We start from the raw sequence: 18,093 nt of genomic DNA, 5'->3' as shown, positions 1-18,093 counted from the left end.
CAGAATAGAAATGTATTTATGTATGTAAAAGGAAAATGTATGTGTGTGAAAGAGAGCAGAAATGTATGTGTAAGGAAAATGTACGTATGTTAAAGAATGTATGTGCGTGAGAGTGCCAGAATGAATTATGGCCTATACGGCTCCTCATAGTTACATTTGGTCACTTTAAACAATAGAGAGTGATAAACAGAAAAGTGAAGCTATGCTGAGCTACAAACACAAACCTCTCAGCAGAAGAACAGCAATGACACAAGCAATCAAAGCTGTATACATATATATTCATATACAGTAACATATATAAAGTGTATTTAATTTTATTTAAGGTCTCTGTAGCTTGCTTTATTTTGATAGTCCACTTAAGACATTTTACTAACTATAAGTAACTTTGTAGCTACATGTCAACTAATTCTCACTACTTTGTAACTACTGTCCATGTCTACTAACTCTCAGAGGGTAGGTTTAGGATTAGCAGAATAAGTTGACATTTCTGATAGTATGTTCTGGACTCAAAATAAAGTGTTAGAAGATAGGCAGACAGTCTACTAATACTCTAATGACTGCAAGTTGACTGCAAAGGAGTTTCATTGACCAGTAAATGAAATTGTCAAAGCCTAAAGTTTGACATCGTAATGACAGCAGTTAGTCATAGTGTGTTAGAAACTGAGCTAGAACATCTCCGTTTTCTCTCTCGAGCTTAAACATCTCTGAGTTTAACCTATACATCCATGACTGCTATGCGCTAGCATAATGAAAATGACTTTAGCCTTCAGATCAACAAATCCATTTTTTTTTATTTGTTTACAGAAAAGGTCTAATCAGAACAAAAGCAGAAATTGCTGAGCGTAAAAAGCATGCTAATTGTTGCACACTATCAAAGACCATATCAAAAATATAATGCCATGTATCCAATTAGCAAAGCAAAGTTTAGGTAAAAAAAAAAAAAAAAAAAATCTACTAATGCAGAAAATCGTTCTCTCCATGTTGAACTGCATTATTTCTTTTTGATACCTGCAATATATATAAACAGGATCTGGCACTCTCTTCAATATTAAGAAAAAGCATATAAGCCAATTGCAGACAACACACTAATATTTAAACACACGAAAATGGATTAGCAACGTGTCAGAGTCAGGGCTAAAAAACATATTTGGTACACTGGGCATCAGCGATGCAGGAAATGGAAAGAAACAGCAGCCAACAAATGGCCTAGAAACAACGCACAGCTAGACCAACTACATAATCTTCTTCAATTAAGCTCAAACAGAATCAAAGTATAGTATGATGATGTGATTTCGTATGGTATGCGACTGCATTTCATGAATCGTACAATTAAACCAGGAGTGGTATATAAATAATTTATACAAAGCAAAACAAAACTAACATGGTAACTGGTTAATACAATACAATACAAATGACAGACAAAATATTCTCTGGGAGTTTTTGCTTTTCTTTTTATATTACTTTATTGCCTTACAATAAAAAGGAAATATATTGGTTCAACATAAAATTAAGAAATATTGTCAGCAGATATAGTTTTTATGTCACCAAGAGGTCTGAAAAAACAACGAGAGAGATGGTGACAGAATGGTCGTTAGTTTTAGGGTGCATGTCCACTATATGCATCTTCTCTGTCTTCATCTACTGAAGTGTCTTCTGGGTCCCTCCTTTGATTGGCTGCTCTGTAAATGGGAAAATGACTCATGAACGAAACATTCTCCTTCAAACGTAAAACAAAGAAACCTGCACATGAACAAAGAGTTAAAATCACTAAATCAAGATAAATTTATAGATGCAACGAGGGCCCTCGTTTTAAAAGTGTTAGACCATATACCCAAAGATTTAGAAGTCTGTGCAAAAAGCATTGATTATTTGTGCCTTGGTTACTTGCTTACCTGCATTTCACAATCAAAGCTAATGTAAGGTTTCTTCTGGTGACTTGTTTTGAATTGCGTACAGACTGCAGCACGCAGGATGAGCTTTACACCGGACAAAGTCAGCGATCGCATATATATTCATATCACAAATCAATCGTTTTGCCTCAGGAGACTTGGAATATTAAATGCTTTCTGCATAAAATATGACGGTAGTCGTATCTGCCTGTTATACGTTGTGTTTTAATGACAAATGGTAGGTCGATCACACCCCAACAACCCAATATATAATTTAATCATGACAATACAATTGCCAGTATTGGAAAAATTATGCTAAAAGGGTACCTTCAATGTGTGATGAGTTGGGAGTGAGAACGTGTTGCTAAATGATTATATAATAACACATGTTGCATATACACATGTATACAATCTGACAGCAATAAGATCGTTTTATATCTCTTACCTTAGCCTCAAACCAGGATTCTGAAAAAAAGCAAAGAAAAAGGGTTATTAAGCTGAGATCACCTCCATTGTTTTTCACCCTGGATTCCAATTCCACTGAACTGATGAAACACACACACACACACACACACACACACCTGATTGCACTCATCACACACCTTAAATAACAGTTTCTACCTCCGTTCAATGCAGAGTATTGTGTAGCATTTATCAGTCTCCTATTGCTAGCTACATTACGGGGCCATTCTGTGTTTACTCAGTTACATTCAAAGTCTAGTTTAGGTCCTTGCCTGGATTATCTGTTTTTGATTATTGCCTGTGTGTTTTGGTTTAACTCTTGTCTTGCTGTTTACGACTTGTTTTGGATTAATTTCTCATGTTAAATCTTTACAGACAAATCCAAGAATTGCGCAAACATAATTCAAAATGCCTTACATATTTTGCAAAATGGAGCACTGCCTTCAAAATATCACAAACACATCTCAAAGGAAACATTTCTTACATTGCAAACGCATTTGCCATAATATTTTTGTAAATATCATATACACACAGTTATTTAAAACCTAAAGCTCTTCTTTACTGTACATTTCTGTACAAGATTGAAAGTAATTGACAGACAGATGAAAAAAAAAACATGGTAAACATGAAAGAATGAGAGATTTTTTCAGCTTATCTGAACTTCAAATGGACTGGCTTCTATGGTCAGTATAATATATAAATTAAAGTGACTAACCAGTGGCATGGGCTCCACATGAGCATCAGGTGGTCTGGCAGCCAACAGTGGTGCCAGGGACACAGGGGTGACTCCATCTTGCTCTACCTGATCCAGTTCACTCAGTTGTTGTGTGATAGAATCCATTTCCTCTTGCAGTTTTTCAGTGTGGACACTAATCTCAGATATCTTCTCAGCAGCCTGGGCAGTGAGGAATGCCTCTTTTAGATCCACCAGATGCAGGACACGCCACTCCTCCAGGCGAACCAGCCTATGCAGCTCATCAAACTGCTTGTTCACATAAAGCTCCAGCTCTTCTACGCTCATCTGAAACATTTACAAACATTTCCCTTTAAAACGAATTTGTTGAGAGTCGTAAGATAACCTTAAACCTGGCATCTTATACAGCAAAGTGAACACTGCAAGTCTGTCTTAGCAGCTGCTATTTTCATACAAGAGCACTCTATTGAACCAGGTGTGGGATTACAAATTTAAGAATTTCAGCTTAGTGTGTTCTTGCCTTTATATCTGCTGCATTTAGGGTGAAGATGATTGCATTACTGATCAAATGACTGCACCAGCTGGATTGAGGAAGTGTTTTAAAGACCATTCCAGCATCTTACTTTATTTGAATTGTATATACACCTTTTGACAGTCAACTGTATAATTTAGATTTTTTGTTCATTGGGATGTCATTGTGAGGTTTAATTCTCTATTTAATAAGCAAGACCTGCCCGGGTTTGACTGACTGTTCGCCGCCTCTACACAGCCTGCCAGCCTAAGATACTAAGATACAAGATGGCGCCGTTGAGTTCGGCTGCCGTCACGACCGCTCCTGCAAAACTTTTTGTTTTTCTTTTAATTGTTAGTATTTTGGACAGTCTGCGCGGTTTTCTTTATATAAGATGGCTATTACTACATACGACCGAGCCACTCTTATATCTATTGGTGTACAATGCACCCAACTTTCGCGTTTTTAACCCGGACCCATGTTGGCGGCGAGATCCTGGCGAAGACAAAAGGACGCGACCGCACCGGCGTCCACGAGGGAAACGAGCCGGCGTCAGGAACAGGTTGAGGGCACGCTCACGCGCGCTCCTACCTAGTGTCCTGTTAGCCAGCGCCCAGTCTCTGGAAAACAAGCTCGATGACCTCAGGGCAAGGATCAAGTTCCTGAGAGACATTCGGGACTGCAACCTCCTCTGCTTCACCGAGACATGGCTGAACCCAGCGGTACTGGACCACGCCATACAACCGGCCGAGTTTTCTCCGTTTACCGCATGGACAGAACAATGGAGTCGGGAAGACACGGGAGGTGGAGTGTGTCTGATGGTGAACAACCGCTGGTGCGACAGCGCGGCGTTGTTCTTCTCTCACGCTCCTGCACACCAAACCTGGAACTTCTGACCATCAAATGTCGCCCTTTCTATCTTCCACGGAATTCAGCTCGGTCATAGTCAGCGCCGCGTTTATATATTCCACCTCAAGCGGACACAGACGCTGCAATATGGGATTTACACGACCACCTCACAACACACCAGACACAGCACCGGGCGCCGCACTCATTGTGCTGGGGATTTTAACAGTGCAAACCTCAAGCGCGCACTGCGAACTTTCACCAGCACATCACCTGCCCCACCAGGGGCGAAAGGACACTGGATCACTGTTACACACCCTTCAGAGAGAGCTACAAGGCAAAATCATGCCCACCGTTTGGTAAATCGGACCATGCCGCCATTTTCCTCGTACCTGTTTACAAACAGAGGCTGAAACAGGAAGCCCGGTACAGAGGAGGTGTCACGCTGGTCTGACCATTCGTGGCCGCTCTGCAGGACGCTTTGGATGCGCGAGACTGGGCCATGTTCAGGTGTAGCTCCGAGGACGTCAACGTGTTCACGGAAGCGGTGGTGGGATTCATCGGGAAACTAGCGGATGACACGGTAGAGAAAACCGTCATCAGGACGTTTCCCAACCAGAAGCCGTGGGTAGACAAAACTATCCGCGACTCTCTGAGATCCCGCTCCGCAGCCTATAATACGGGGATTGTCAACGGGGATATGTCTGAATACAAGGCTGCGTCGTACAGCGTGCGCAGAGTGGTAAAGGAGGCAAAGAGGCGCTACGGGAGGAAACTAGAGTCACAGTTTCAACACAGTGACTCTAGGAGCCTTTGGCAGGGACTGAGAAACATCACGGACTATAAAACGCCAACCTCCAGAGTGGAGAGCGCGGATGCTTCTCTGGCAGACGAGCTAAACACCTTTTATGCTCGTTTCGAGGCTGCAGCTAATCACGCTAATCACGGCTAGCGCCGCTAGCGCTGATGATGAACAGCACGCACGCCGAGAGAGCCGGAGAGGAAATCGCGTTCACCATTTCGGAGCACGACGTAAGGAGGGCATTCAGGAGAGTGAACACCAGGAAGGCAGAAGGACCTGACGGCATCACAGGTCGGGTTCTGAGAGCCTGTGCTGACCAGCTAGCACCGGTGTTCACTGAGATATTTAATCTCTCCCTGAAACAGTCTGTAGTCCCCTCGTGTTTCAAAGAGTCCATCATTGTTCCTGTGCTGAAGAAACCTCAACCATCTTGCCTTAATGATTACCGCCCTGTAGCTCTGACGTCTGTAGTGATGAAGTGCTTGAGAGACTCGTCAGAGACTTCATCACCGCATCACTACCGGACACACTCGACCCACTACAGTTTGCTTACCGCCAAAACCGGTCTACGGAGGATGCCATCACACACCTCCTCCACACAACCCCAAGCCACCTGGATTTTAGGAAAGGGAACTATGTGAAAATGCTGTTCGTGGACTATAGTTCAGCGTTCAACACCATAGTTCCCTCCACGCTCACCTCGAAGTTGGAGGTCCTGGGACTCAGCCCATCCCTGCGTCACTGGATCACTAACTTCCTGACCGACAGACCACAAGCCGTCACGGATGGGAAAACACACCTCATCCTCCCTCACTCTCAGCACTGGATCCCCTCAGGGTTTGGTTTTCTGAGCCCCCTGCTGTACTCGCTGTACACACATGACTGTGTGGCCACTACAAACTCCACCACCATCATTAAATTTGCTGACGACACACTGTCGTGGTGGGCCTGATCTCCAACAACGATGAGATGGCCTACCTTCAGGAGATCAACAACCTGGAGAGATGGTGTCAGAAGAACAATCTGCTCCTGAACGTCAGCAAAACAAAGGAGTTAATAGTGGACTTCAGCACGAAGCAGGTGCGCTCTTACCATCCCATCATGATCGACGGGACCCCAGTGGAGAGAGTGGACAGTTTCCGGTACCTGGGTGTTCACATCACGCAGGACCTGTCTTGGTCCTGTCACATCAACACCCTGGTGAAGAAGGCCCGGCAGCGTCTATACCATCTGAGGCGCTTAAGGGACTTCAGACTCCCATCTCAGGTGCTCAGGAACTTTTACACCTGCACCATCGAGAGTGTCCTGACGGGAAACATCACCTCCTGGTTTGGAAACAGCACCATGCAGGACAGGCGAGCTCTTCAGAAGGTGGTGCGGTCAGCTGAGCGCACCATCCGCACTGAGCTCCCTGTACTGCAGCACATCTACAACAAGCGGTGCTGTACCAGGGCCAGGAAGATCGTGGAAGACCTCAGCCATCCCAACAATGGACTCTTTTCTATGCTGCGTTCAGGAAAGCGCTTTCGTTCCCTGAAGGCAAAACACAGAGAGAATGAGGAGGAGCTTCTTCCCATGAGCCATTCAGAGTCTGAACCAGAGAACACCCAGCACCTAAATACCAGAATTCCCATGTTCACCCCTCTTCCCCAGATACTCGCCACTTACATTTGGACAATTGCACTAGCCACTTTGCACTGGACATTGCACAGCCACTTTACACTTACACTTTACATCTTATACTTTATATTTATATTCTTTTTTTTTTTTTTTTTATATCCTACTTTGCACACCTCTTTTTTATACATATTTTTTATATTTTATATTTATATATATATATTTAAATTTTGTTTCTATTTTGATGCTGGACGGTTGTAATAGAACATTTCACTGCATGTCGTACCATGTATGTATGTGTATGTGACAAATAAAATTTGAATTTGATTTAAGAGGGAGCCACCGAAGATGGAGGCTGGCTCGAGGACCTCACCAGTGCTCCGTTCTTTTGACCTTGGAGATGATGAGTCCCCTTCCAAAATCCTAACCCTTTTAATGATGTGTGAAGGCAGGGGGCTCCTTTGCCAAAGGGAATGTGAGGATGACAGGCTGAAGCATTTCTGGACCCAGGTCTGCGTCATCGAGGGCAACGATCAGCCTGGTCACCATCCTCTCCCACACTTCCTGTACAGAAAAAGTGCTGTTGGTCACTGGACATCTGGGAGCAGCCAACACCATTTAGCGGATTCCAATGGCCGGGCCTAGAGGCCGAGGTAAAGTGGTTTTGTCAAGCCTGCCCCACCAGCCAGATGACGTCTCCCAGGACACCTCCCTCCCAGTCGACCGATTCCTCTGCCCATCATAGAGGTGCCATTCGAGTGCATCGGGCTGGACCTCATGAGGCTGCTGCCTAAGTCTGCCCAGGTACATGAACACATCCTGATGATAGTTGATTATGCCACCCATGGTAGCCAGAGGCAGTCCAACTCCGAAAGGCCACTGCAAAAGCAATCATCCAGGAGCTTTTCCTGCTCTCCAGCCGAGTCGGCATCCCAGCTGAGATCCTGACCGACCAGGGTACACCCTTCATGTCCCGGCTAATGGCTGCTGCAGGTGAAACAGTTGAGGACTACAGTCTACCATCCTGAGACTAACAGGTTGGTAGAACAAATTAAACAAACCCTAAAGCAGATGCCGAGATGTGTGGTGGCAGAGGACAAACGTGACTAGGACCTCATGATACCATATGTCCTCTTCGGTATCCGTGAAGTCCACCATGCCTCAACTGGTTTCACCCCATTCGAGCTTCTCTTCGTTTGGTAATCCTGTGTCCCACTGGACATGGCAAAGGAAGTCTGGGAGCAGCAGATTGCAGCCCGTCACTCCATGGTGGAACATGTGAAGCTGATGAGGGAGAAGGTCGACCGAGTCAATCCATTAGTTCAGGAACACATGATGAAAGTGCAGCAGGTCCAACTGCGCCACTACAACTTGGCAACAACGGGAATTTCAGCCTGGAGACCTAGTACTCAGCACGGCCTGCAAGTTCTTAGGAAGTTAGGAGTAATAGAACCATGATGCAGCCCAGCCCAATTGTGATGGTCCCAAAGCCTGATGGCACCCTACGCTTCTGCAATGACTTCTGCCGCCTCAATGAGGTATCTGATTCATTTACACATATCCATGGAAATGGACAAAAATTTTGTATTCTGTATGCTAGATCAGTAGTTGCTGCTGTCACCTTTGTTAACAAAAAGTACCTGTAGAAAAGTGATGATTAGCTCTTTGTGGGAGGGAATTCCATCACTAAAATCATTACACTGACTGTTGCTCTACACTCCTCATTCATAGCACTCTCAGCTTGCACAAAGATGTAAACAAACTTTCGCAATGATTTGAAAGCAAATGAGCAGGGAGTAATTTTATCTTAAAAATCGACACACACTGGGCATGACCTAATAAGTACCATGCACGTGCATGACGTCACCATTAGAGGTAGATGTAATAATTTGGATGTCTGTGAAGCTAGAGCATATTATTTGAGAGGTTGCAGACAATAGCAGTCCAAAGCCATTTGTACTAGTTCTTTAAGAAATGCTGATATTTTTAATGATGTGCAAGTTACTGAAATGGTCTTTAATAATGGCATTCATCTAAACTAGTAAGAGCCAAATGAAATGCATAAACAATTACATTCATTTAATTTCAACTAACTCTGGTTAACACATATAATATAGATAGATAGATAGATAGATAGATAGATAGATAGATAGATAGATAGATAGATAGATAGATAGATAGATAGATAGATTCATTAGTGGTATTTTATGAATTCTTATTTGGAGGAGAAAAAACTATTAAGCAAAAAAGTCAATTATGTAAGTATGTAATAAAGTGTGACTCACATCTGGGCTAATCCACTTGGCCTTGATCTTTTCTGATATTTCATGTGTGCGCTCCAGCAAGTCAATGCCTTCTTTACTCTGAAAAACAAATACATTCAAAAAAAGTGACTTTTAGTTGTTAACAGGATAGTTCTTCTTTATCTTCTTGGACTAAATAAAATGCAAATGTTTCTACTGACATTCAAAGATAATGCAGTTTTTCATCACTTTTTCTTTATATAGCGCTTTTAACAATACAGATTGTGTCAAAGCACTGAACAGTATAAAATAGAAGAATACAAGTTTTGCAATTTACTATTACAATATTGTTATTGTAATAGTAAATCCTGCAGAAGTAATGTGAGAAAATAAAGATGCTAAAACTCTTGCTATTATTTTAACTTGAAGTCCCAGATGTTACAAACAGACACCTGGCTGCTTATAAAAAACACTTAGGTAGTCACACTAGCCAAACTCATTCAAAACCCAAACTCCCAACTCAATCAGTCGAAACCGGGTGTGCACGAAATGTGCTAGTGTGAAAGTGCCCTCCCTTACAAAAAATAACCAAGTTTTTTGGCTCAAGTCAAATCCCATGTCCTTAAAGAGACAAAGGTAGTTAGAAAATTAAGTGACTAAGTAATTGATGATTGTGATTATTAGGCTCTTGACTCTTGTTTTAGATCTCCAACTCTGTAGCAATGCATGTGATGCAAGTCAGAGAGATCAGTGCTCTACAGTGAGGAGATACTTGCTGTTTGTATATGATGAGCTTCAGCTTTAATTCATCATGAGTTAGCATGATTACAATATAAATTAAAGCTCAAGCAGCAATGAAAGGGCCCTCACACCTGGGCTCACTGCCAGCCAGTGGCTTCAGGAACACAGGAAACAGTGAGCAATATGCATGTAAAGAAGCAACTATACAAATAATGTGTAAAATCAATTTATTTGCCAAACTTTCTGCTGCCAACTGAAACTGGCATGTAGATGTCTACAGCATAATACTTTAATCAAACATATGAAGCTTGGTGCAGACTGAACATAGTATGAGTTAATACAAAGCATAATATATCCTGTTGTCAACAGGTGGCACTATGACTGCATCTGAATATTGGTCTTTAGATGCCTTCAGGCAAAGACTCTTACCAAATATGTGAAGTTTGATGCAGATTGGACATTGTATGTTTAGGTTATTGTAAAACAAGTCATTTCCTGTTGCCAGCAGGTGGTGCTGTGATTATTATAGAATATTCATGTTTAGATGTGTTCAGGGCTTGACTCTTATCAAATGTGTGAAGTGTGGCGCAGATCGGATATTGTATGACTGAGTTACAACAACTTTTATTCCCTTGGCAAGACATTGAATTTCGTGCCACGGCCTTTTAGCGAAAACTCAAGATCGTCGCCAAATAAAATGTTGATGTCATTAAATCGCTACAAGTAGTTTGTTACAGAGTAAAACATGTCATTTCCTGCTGTTAGCAGGTGGCGACATGAAGATCTCTTCAAGTCAGAAGTGTCAAACATGTGAAGTTTTGGGCAGATCAGGCATTGTATGAGTTTTAACAAGTTCCTGTTTCAGGGCAAAACACGGCCACGGACATTCCTTCAATCGAAAATTCTAGATCTTCGCAATTAATGTCAGAGCTTTAGACAACACCAATCAAATTTGGAGTTCTTCTGAAAAAAATCTAAAAAAGGCTTGTTTGAGATGTGCCTAGCCTCGCCTGAAATGAAGACGAGAATAGACGGCTGCGGTAAGGGGAGGAGTGAAATACACGCAGTCAAGATGCCTGCCCATTTCAAACAAGCCTATTCTCAACAATGGTGACAATCACCAAAATGCAACATGCTGCAGTGCGTGCTGGGTAGCACCATTGTAAAAACTCCCATCATGCACTGCAGTATGAACAATGATCACCACTGTTGAGCATAATATGATACATTTTCATGTCTAAAAGCCTGAGCTGATGGAGATCTTTTTCCAGCAGCAAAGCATTACGGTGGCATTGTTTAACAGGACTGTTTTTTCAGTTTAGTATCAACTGAATGTCTCTTTAGAATGTTGCTCAGTGATGTCGATTGTTAACAGCAGGTGTTCGTCTTTTAATTAGTCACGTAATTATATTATTAACTTGAATTTTTGAGGACTTAAGCCAAACTTTGAGTCAAAATGTCCACCACCTCTCATTTTCCTTATTAACTCCGTGATGGGATCCACTCTGAACAGCTGGAAGCCCGGCAAATATGTTGTCCAGAATGGCTTCACTCAGCCAGGTGCCATTGGGAAGTAAGTATCCACTCTGTTAGAATGAACGTTTGAAAGAAAACAAATATATCCCCTGATATTTATTCAATACAGTGGCTAAATTAACAATAAAGCATAAACAGGTGCTGACATTCCCAAAGATTACAGCAGTAGTCATAGAACTGAGACTGCTCTCATTAGAGTTACAAATGATTTAATTCTATTATCTGATTGTGGTTGTATCTCGTTATTAGTGCCAAATCTCCATCACTTTTCTCCTTGCCCACCATCACTTATGTGATAGTCACAAGCCTCCTGGTTTTCATCCAAGTATCATAAATTGTGTTCTGAAGATGAACAAAACGTTTACGGGTATGGAACGACAGGGAGGTAAGAGATTAATGACAATTTATTTTGGGGTGGAGTAACCCTGTATGTGTGATGGCTCACACAATTGTATATTTATATTAACAATTTCAATATAGTGTTGGTCTTTATGTGTTCACTGACCTTCTGCCACAGGTAGGCCTCCTTGAGTGTGATAATCTCATGTTCCCTGTGCTCACCCTGCACAGCACACAGCACACAGATGATCCGCTGGTCGTGTTTACAGTAAAGCGTCCCCTCTTGACCATGCTCCTTACATTTCAGCCTCTCCACTGTCACCGTGTCTCTTTTTGCTGATTTATGCTCTTCATTATTAGGGGCCTCTGCCCCCTCTGCTGTGTTTTCAGAAACCTGGCAGTCTTTCAGTGGTCCATGCTCTGCCTGCTCAGCTGGGGTGCTGTACAGTTTAAGTTGATGACCAGTGCTTTGGGAATGTTTGTCGGCATGGCTTGAGCAGAAGGCAAAGCGACAAAGTGTGCACATCCAAGCTGCTGGTTGAGGCTCATCCGGTTCACACGCATCACATGTGCCATCCATCTGTGGCAAATCATCCTCAATAAAGCAGCTGTCCCAGCATCCTCTTGATGCATCCATGGTGGTGGAGGATGACGAGAATCTGAGTTGAAGCTTAAGAGTGGACAAAAAACAATGTCATAAAATAAGTTGTAGCAGCAGTTTATGTCTCAGTCAGCTGTAAATGTAGCTACATTTCTTTATTTTAATCTGAGACAGAGTGTCAATGAATGTCATTAGTAGAAAGCACTCGTGGCTGAATAATAACTGAATGGTTTTGGAGCATATGTTACCTGTGCTAGCAAAATGAGTCAAAATGTACACTGTCCAATTTTGAGCTACAAGCAAAAGAAGTGAGCCATTGCTCTAAATAGTAATTTTGCATCTGCAATTATGTTAACTTGTACATTGTACCTTTCTCTGCTCACTTTGTTTAGATGAGTTTTACTGAAAGAAATAGAATTACTGAAAGAAATGGAAAAAAGAACTACAAGTGACTTCAGCCACAGCCAAAGAAAGCAACTCTCAAGATCTGTTTGGAGAATTTACAGAGTTCGAGTTTAAATGTTTTAGAGATCAGTGTTTTCAAGTGTTTGCGAGTGCCAGAGGATGCAGATGTGGTATTACAAATTTATAAAAGCTTAAATATAGGTTCCAATATAACATTCTGAGAGCAGGAGGCCCATGTCCTGAGCAGTTCCTGAACACCTAGCAGGTTTCCCAAGTTAAGTGTGAAAGCTAATAATCTCAAGGTACAATTGTACTTTTTGTTTCAGGGTTTCTATAGCACCTATGCATTTGAATGACACTTGTATGCTAAAGAGATCAAGGCTCAGAAAATTTCCTGTTCTGGGCCAAGTACCTGTTCTGTATTTACATGCTTTTGTTTCAATGGTCTCCACCTCTATGTACTCCTTCCCTTTGAAACCTATATTCTCCAAAACCTGTATTCCTTTTTTCTTGAATACATCTTCTTGATGAAGTCTTCAAGAATCTTCTGGTGTCTTCTTATACGATTAAAATGATAAAAACAGTTTCCAACAGTTTTGGTGCAGTGACCCAGATAAAGCTGTTCACCTGAATCCAGACTAAAACCTCAAGCTCAACAAATACCTGACTTTGTTTCAGACTGAATCTTTCGGTACAACCAAGAACCACTACAGACCAATACATGTACACCTCTGTGCCTTTAGAGAAGAGTTAACAGACAGCTGTGGGGTTTGGTTAACTGTAGAAATTGGTTATCCTATGTTTTAGGCAGGGAAGAATTTGTTTTCCTTTATAATAACAGGGAAGATTAGCATTACATCCTAATATTTGTGTTGTCATCTACTTTGTCTAGAAGATCTCAGGGACAGCAAACTTGACCTGTACCCCATAGAGAATCCATGAAGAAAGAGGAAAATGAAAAACGAGACCAAAAAAGCTAAAAAAGCTAAAGGACACTTTCAAAGAAATCTGGGATTTCATACTACCTCAAGCAGTGCCACAAACTGATCACCTTAAAGTAATTAAGTCCCTACCAAGTATTGAGTACATGTACAGTAAATGAACATACTTTCCATAAGCCCAATAAGGAATACTTCTGAAGATCTCCTCAATCTCGCCAATGCATCTTCCACTGAGGAAGCAGAGGCCGGGGGCCCAGAGGAGGATTCGACTGTCACCCAAGCTGAAGTCGCAGAGGGAGTTAAGAAGCTTCTCAGTGGCAAGGCACTGGGGGTGGATGAGACCGAGTACCTTAGGTCTCTGAATGTTGTGGGGCTGTCTAGTCCGACACAGCTCTGCAACACCAAGTGGAGGTTGGGGACAGTACCTCTTGACAGGCAGACAGGGGTGGTGGTTCCTCTTTTCAAGAATGTACACTTCCATAATGTAATTAAAGTGCTCTATTTTTGCTCACTAATTTTGTACTTAATATACTAAAATTGATTCTTTAGTACTTCTTAAGATTAAGTTTATCTCAACGGTGCTATTTTGAGACACCATGAATATGAACTAAAATGCACGTTTAACATTCTATTTTTGTTTTTAAAAATGTATTTAATTACCACTTGTAGTACACTTGAAACCATCTTTTATACAATACTGCACTCAAGTGAAAATGTACTGTTGTTTTTTGCTTTTTGCTTGTCCCCTTCAAGGTTGGTGGAGAGTTCCTGCTTCAGGTGGAGGAATCCAAGTATCTCGGGGTCTTGTTCATAAGTAAGGGAAGGATAGAACAAGCGGATCAGTGTTGCTTATGCAGTAATGCAATTGATGGACCGGTCCATCGCGGTGAAAAAGGAGCTGAGCTGTCAGGCAAAGCTCTTGATTTACTGGTCGATCTATGTTCCTACTCTCACCTATGGTCATGAGCTTTGGGTCATGACCGAAAGAATGAGCTCATGAATACAAGCGGCAGAAATGAGTTTCCTCCACAGGGTGGCTCAGTGCTCCCTTAGAGATAGGGTGAGGAGCTCGGTCACTGAGGAGGAGCTCGGAGTAGACCCAGTGCTCCTCCACATCGAGAGAGGCAAGCTGAGGTAGCTCGGCATCCACATTTCCCACTGGGAGGAGGCCCCACAGGAAAGACCTAGGACATTACCATTTGTATAACCATTTGAGTTTTACTACAAATACTATAGTGAAACAGTACAGCAAATCCATTGTTAATTTGTGGTTACACTCTAAAAAAAAAAAAATAAATAAAACAAACAAATAAAGGTGCTTAAAAGGTTCTTCACAGTGATGCCATTGAAAAGCCTTTTTGTGGTTCCACAAAAAAAACATTAGTTTAAAGTTTTTTTTCTTGTCTCTTTATAATCTAAAGAACTTTCTTTAGCCACAAAAACCTTTTGTGAAACAGAAAGTTTCTTTAGATGTTAAGTTTTTTTAGGAAAGCATGTAGACAAAAATGTATATTTTGGCATTGTTTTAAGAGTGTACTTTAACTTTAATTTTATTTTTAGTAAAACCAGGTTAATTTTGCAACAGTAATTATGTCCTTATGTAACTGACCTGAACTTGAACTCCTAAACAGGACAGGTTTGCCTCTCTGGACCCTTTTACACCATTGTCAACTCGAGTCTCGCATCCTTTCACCCATTTTGGCATACATGCGGATGCAAGAACAGGTCTCTGCAGGCAAGGTAATGGGAGTTTCCACATCGGGGCATTTTTACACCATGTTATCTGATCAGCTAATGTCATAATGAGGGTAGGTTTAGGTTTAGGTTTAGGCTTAGAAACTAAAAAACGACCACTTCTGCTCTACAGAGACCTCAATCTTGATGTGCAGAGTGTGTGTGAGGCGAATTGCACTACCAGTCGAGACATATTAGTTTTGAATAATTTGCTAGTTTTTGATTTTATATAGTTTAATGAACGGCAAATACTGAAATACTCATTTTAGTAGGCCTACCTACTAAACAAAAACAAAACAAAACAAAAACATAGGGGGTGGAATTTTCACATTAATTAATCTTTAATTGGTGCCAAAAAAATGTTCATGTTCACAAGATGCCAGGGTTAATAGGCAAAGGTAATAAACCTAAAGTGAATGTTTATAGCAAGCTGGTTGGATCTGTTTGGATTTGTCAAATCAAAACTACCTCTGTAACTCACACAAGCTTTAAGAAAAAAAAAATACCATGATGTAGGCTAGCCGTGTACCTCACATTAGTATTTAAAATATATATTTTTAAAAAAGACGTATTATTAACAAAGCAAGCATTAGAGTGATCAAAAGTGACAGTAAAGACATTTGGAACATTTGGAAAAGATTTCAATATCCAGTCGCAACTCTGGTAAGAAATGTTTCAACAATAGGCTAATCCAGCACATTTAATTGTTTTCTGGATAATCACGTGAGACTGAAAAACAAACAAAACGGTGGCGTAAGTTACACCGTGAAGAACCTACAACTTTTGTGATCCGAACCATTCAGCAACAACCTTTTACGTTACTAAAACAGATACTTAACGCGTACACAACATCCTCCCTCCTCTTAAAGTTGAACTTCAACTTGTTTCTTTCCACCTCACAGTATGAGAAATAAAGCTAATGTCGCACACACAAAACACTTGCTTTGTCCATTTCTGTTTCTGTCTCTCTCCTCAGTTACCTTTCTCTGAAAGTGGACAGTTTGAGCAGATTGTTGTTGCTTTCCCGCCGATTCTTCTTTTTCCTTTGTTTATTTTAATCCTTTCCGATCTCAGAGAGCTGTAATACAAAACACGATCATATAAAACTAACGCCGTCTCGCAGTAATCTGGACTGTCGCGCTCACTGCTACTGCTGCTGCTTGTACTTCCTTGTTTTGCTTCGAGAGTTGTTTCACTACTTCCTGTTTCTCCAATCCAAAATGTGTGTTTGACTCGAAGCGGCGCTGCAGCGACCGATCGGTGTATGACATCAAGATACCAGCCGTAAGTGTGTTTATTTATTGGTTATCTTCAATAATCAATAAAAAAAACATCTCATGGTTCCACATGCTCGTATCTCGCGGTACTTTGATGTCACACAGCGCCGCTTCAAGTCGAACACACCTAAACTGAGTGACCGAAAGTATTTAGAGCAGATGAAGAACAGGTTTCGCAAACATGGATGGATATTTTTAGATATCTACATTATTTGGTTAGTTGATTTTGTACATCCCAATGGTATCAAGAACAGGTCAGAACAGGAAAAATATTCAGACAAAATAAATTACATTTATATATCTTATAGGCACTAAGCTACTCAGCTATGCTTTGATTCAACCTCCCAACTTTTCCTTTTTTTTAACAAGATGGGCTTTTTACCTTGAACTATGTAATGTAATTTCAGCTTTAATCAGCATTCAAGATGCTTTTAACATTTCAAAACGCATTGTCATGTTAGCAGATAGATTACACTTTCACATGAGACCAACAAATATAAAATATATCACAACTCAAAATCTTGTGGTGGTGGCATCTGGCATATGGTGTCTGACATCTGACAGATTTTTTCCTTTTTTCACACAACAAAGTAGTAGCAATTTTGTATTTTTTCTGTCGAAGCTAGATGCTAATGGAACCTGCATCGGGAGAATAAAATGATCTAAATATTTCAAATAATTTCCTCAGAAGTTTGAAGATGGTGTTGACATATCATGGTTGTGATATGTGATATCATCTGTTTTTCTAAAGTCTTTTTCATCATAAAAAAATAATTAAAATGTTTTATGAATTTGAATGCATATGAATGATTGAACCCTTCTCTGTGGTCACACTGTTTTTTGTGAGAGGACAAAAGAGTCATAGATTTGGTATAATTCATGAAGTGGACTACTGCTGAAGATCTAGTCTATTGATACTTGCATCGAAACTTATCTCATGTCTTCTCCTCCAGTTCCAGTGTGTTTCCTGTATGTTCCAGTGCTCCAGTCTCTCCATGTTAAGATCCAAGCTCCTGTCAAAACTGAAAACCAAGTCAAGTCCTAGCCATTGTCAATCTAAGCTTCCAAAGCATCGATGTAAAAAAAAAACACGCCTGACATTCTGGTGGGTCGCCACAAATATATAAATGTATGGGAAAAACCCATCTCACAGCACAATAACCTGAGACCAACTGTGTTGCTCATCATTAGATGCGTTATGTGTTTTATACTTATTTTATTAATATTTTTTTTAGCTGGTTCTAATGTGTTTGATTAGGGTTAGAGTTATCTCTGCAGGACAGTGGCCCTCCAGGACCAAAGTTCCTCAGCCCTGATGTAGTGTCTCCTGTCATGTCGTACTTCATAGAATGAGATTTTACTCCATGTTAAATGTCTTCTCTGCTGTGAAACAGAGGTGCATCTTACACTTTTTGCACATCATTCTGGGTGTTCCTGTGCACCCAGTAACCTTGT

General features: G+C 41.1%; 1 protein-coding gene across 1 annotated transcript; it reads right to left on the bottom strand.

Moving 5' to 3' along the window:
* Nucleotides 1–771: 771 nt before the first annotated feature.
* Nucleotides 772–16,521, bottom strand: trim44 (tripartite motif containing 44). The gene is made up of 6 exons (XM_043234510.1): nt 16,342–16,521; nt 11,847–12,350; nt 9,107–9,184; nt 3,067–3,372; nt 2,335–2,354; nt 772–1,679 (listed from the first exon to the last, which is right to left on the bottom strand). The coding sequence occupies exons 2-6, from the start codon at nt 12,315–12,317 to the stop codon at nt 1,598–1,600; spliced, it is 957 nt and encodes a 318-aa protein (XP_043090445.1). The 5' UTR covers nt 12,318–12,350; nt 16,342–16,521; the 3' UTR covers nt 772–1,597.
* Nucleotides 16,522–18,093: the final 1,572 nt, after the last annotated feature.

Source organism: Puntigrus tetrazona, unplaced genomic scaffold, assembly GCF_018831695.1.
Source record: "Puntigrus tetrazona isolate hp1 unplaced genomic scaffold, ASM1883169v1 S000001140, whole genome shotgun sequence".
Lineage (NCBI taxonomy): Eukaryota > Metazoa > Chordata > Actinopteri > Cypriniformes > Cyprinidae > Puntigrus > Puntigrus tetrazona.
The sequence above is the reverse complement of the archived record's forward strand: the minus strand, read 5'-3'. Positions and strand labels throughout refer to the sequence as shown.

Bases quoted from the DNA above. Each gene is read 5' to 3' on its own strand.
- trim44 (XM_043234510.1), bottom strand. From the start codon at position 12,317: ATGGATGCATCAAGAGGATGCTGGGACAGCTGCTTTATTGAGGATGAT. The intron at 3,373-9,106 runs GTGAGTCACACT...TAAATGTTTCAG, and splicing joins CCAAGTGGATTAGCCCAGAT to ATGAGCGTAGAAGAGCTGGA. The intron at 2,355-3,066 runs GTTAGTCACTTT...GCTTTTTTTCAG, and splicing joins ATGTGGAGCCCATGCCACTG to AATCCTGGTTTGAGGCTAAG.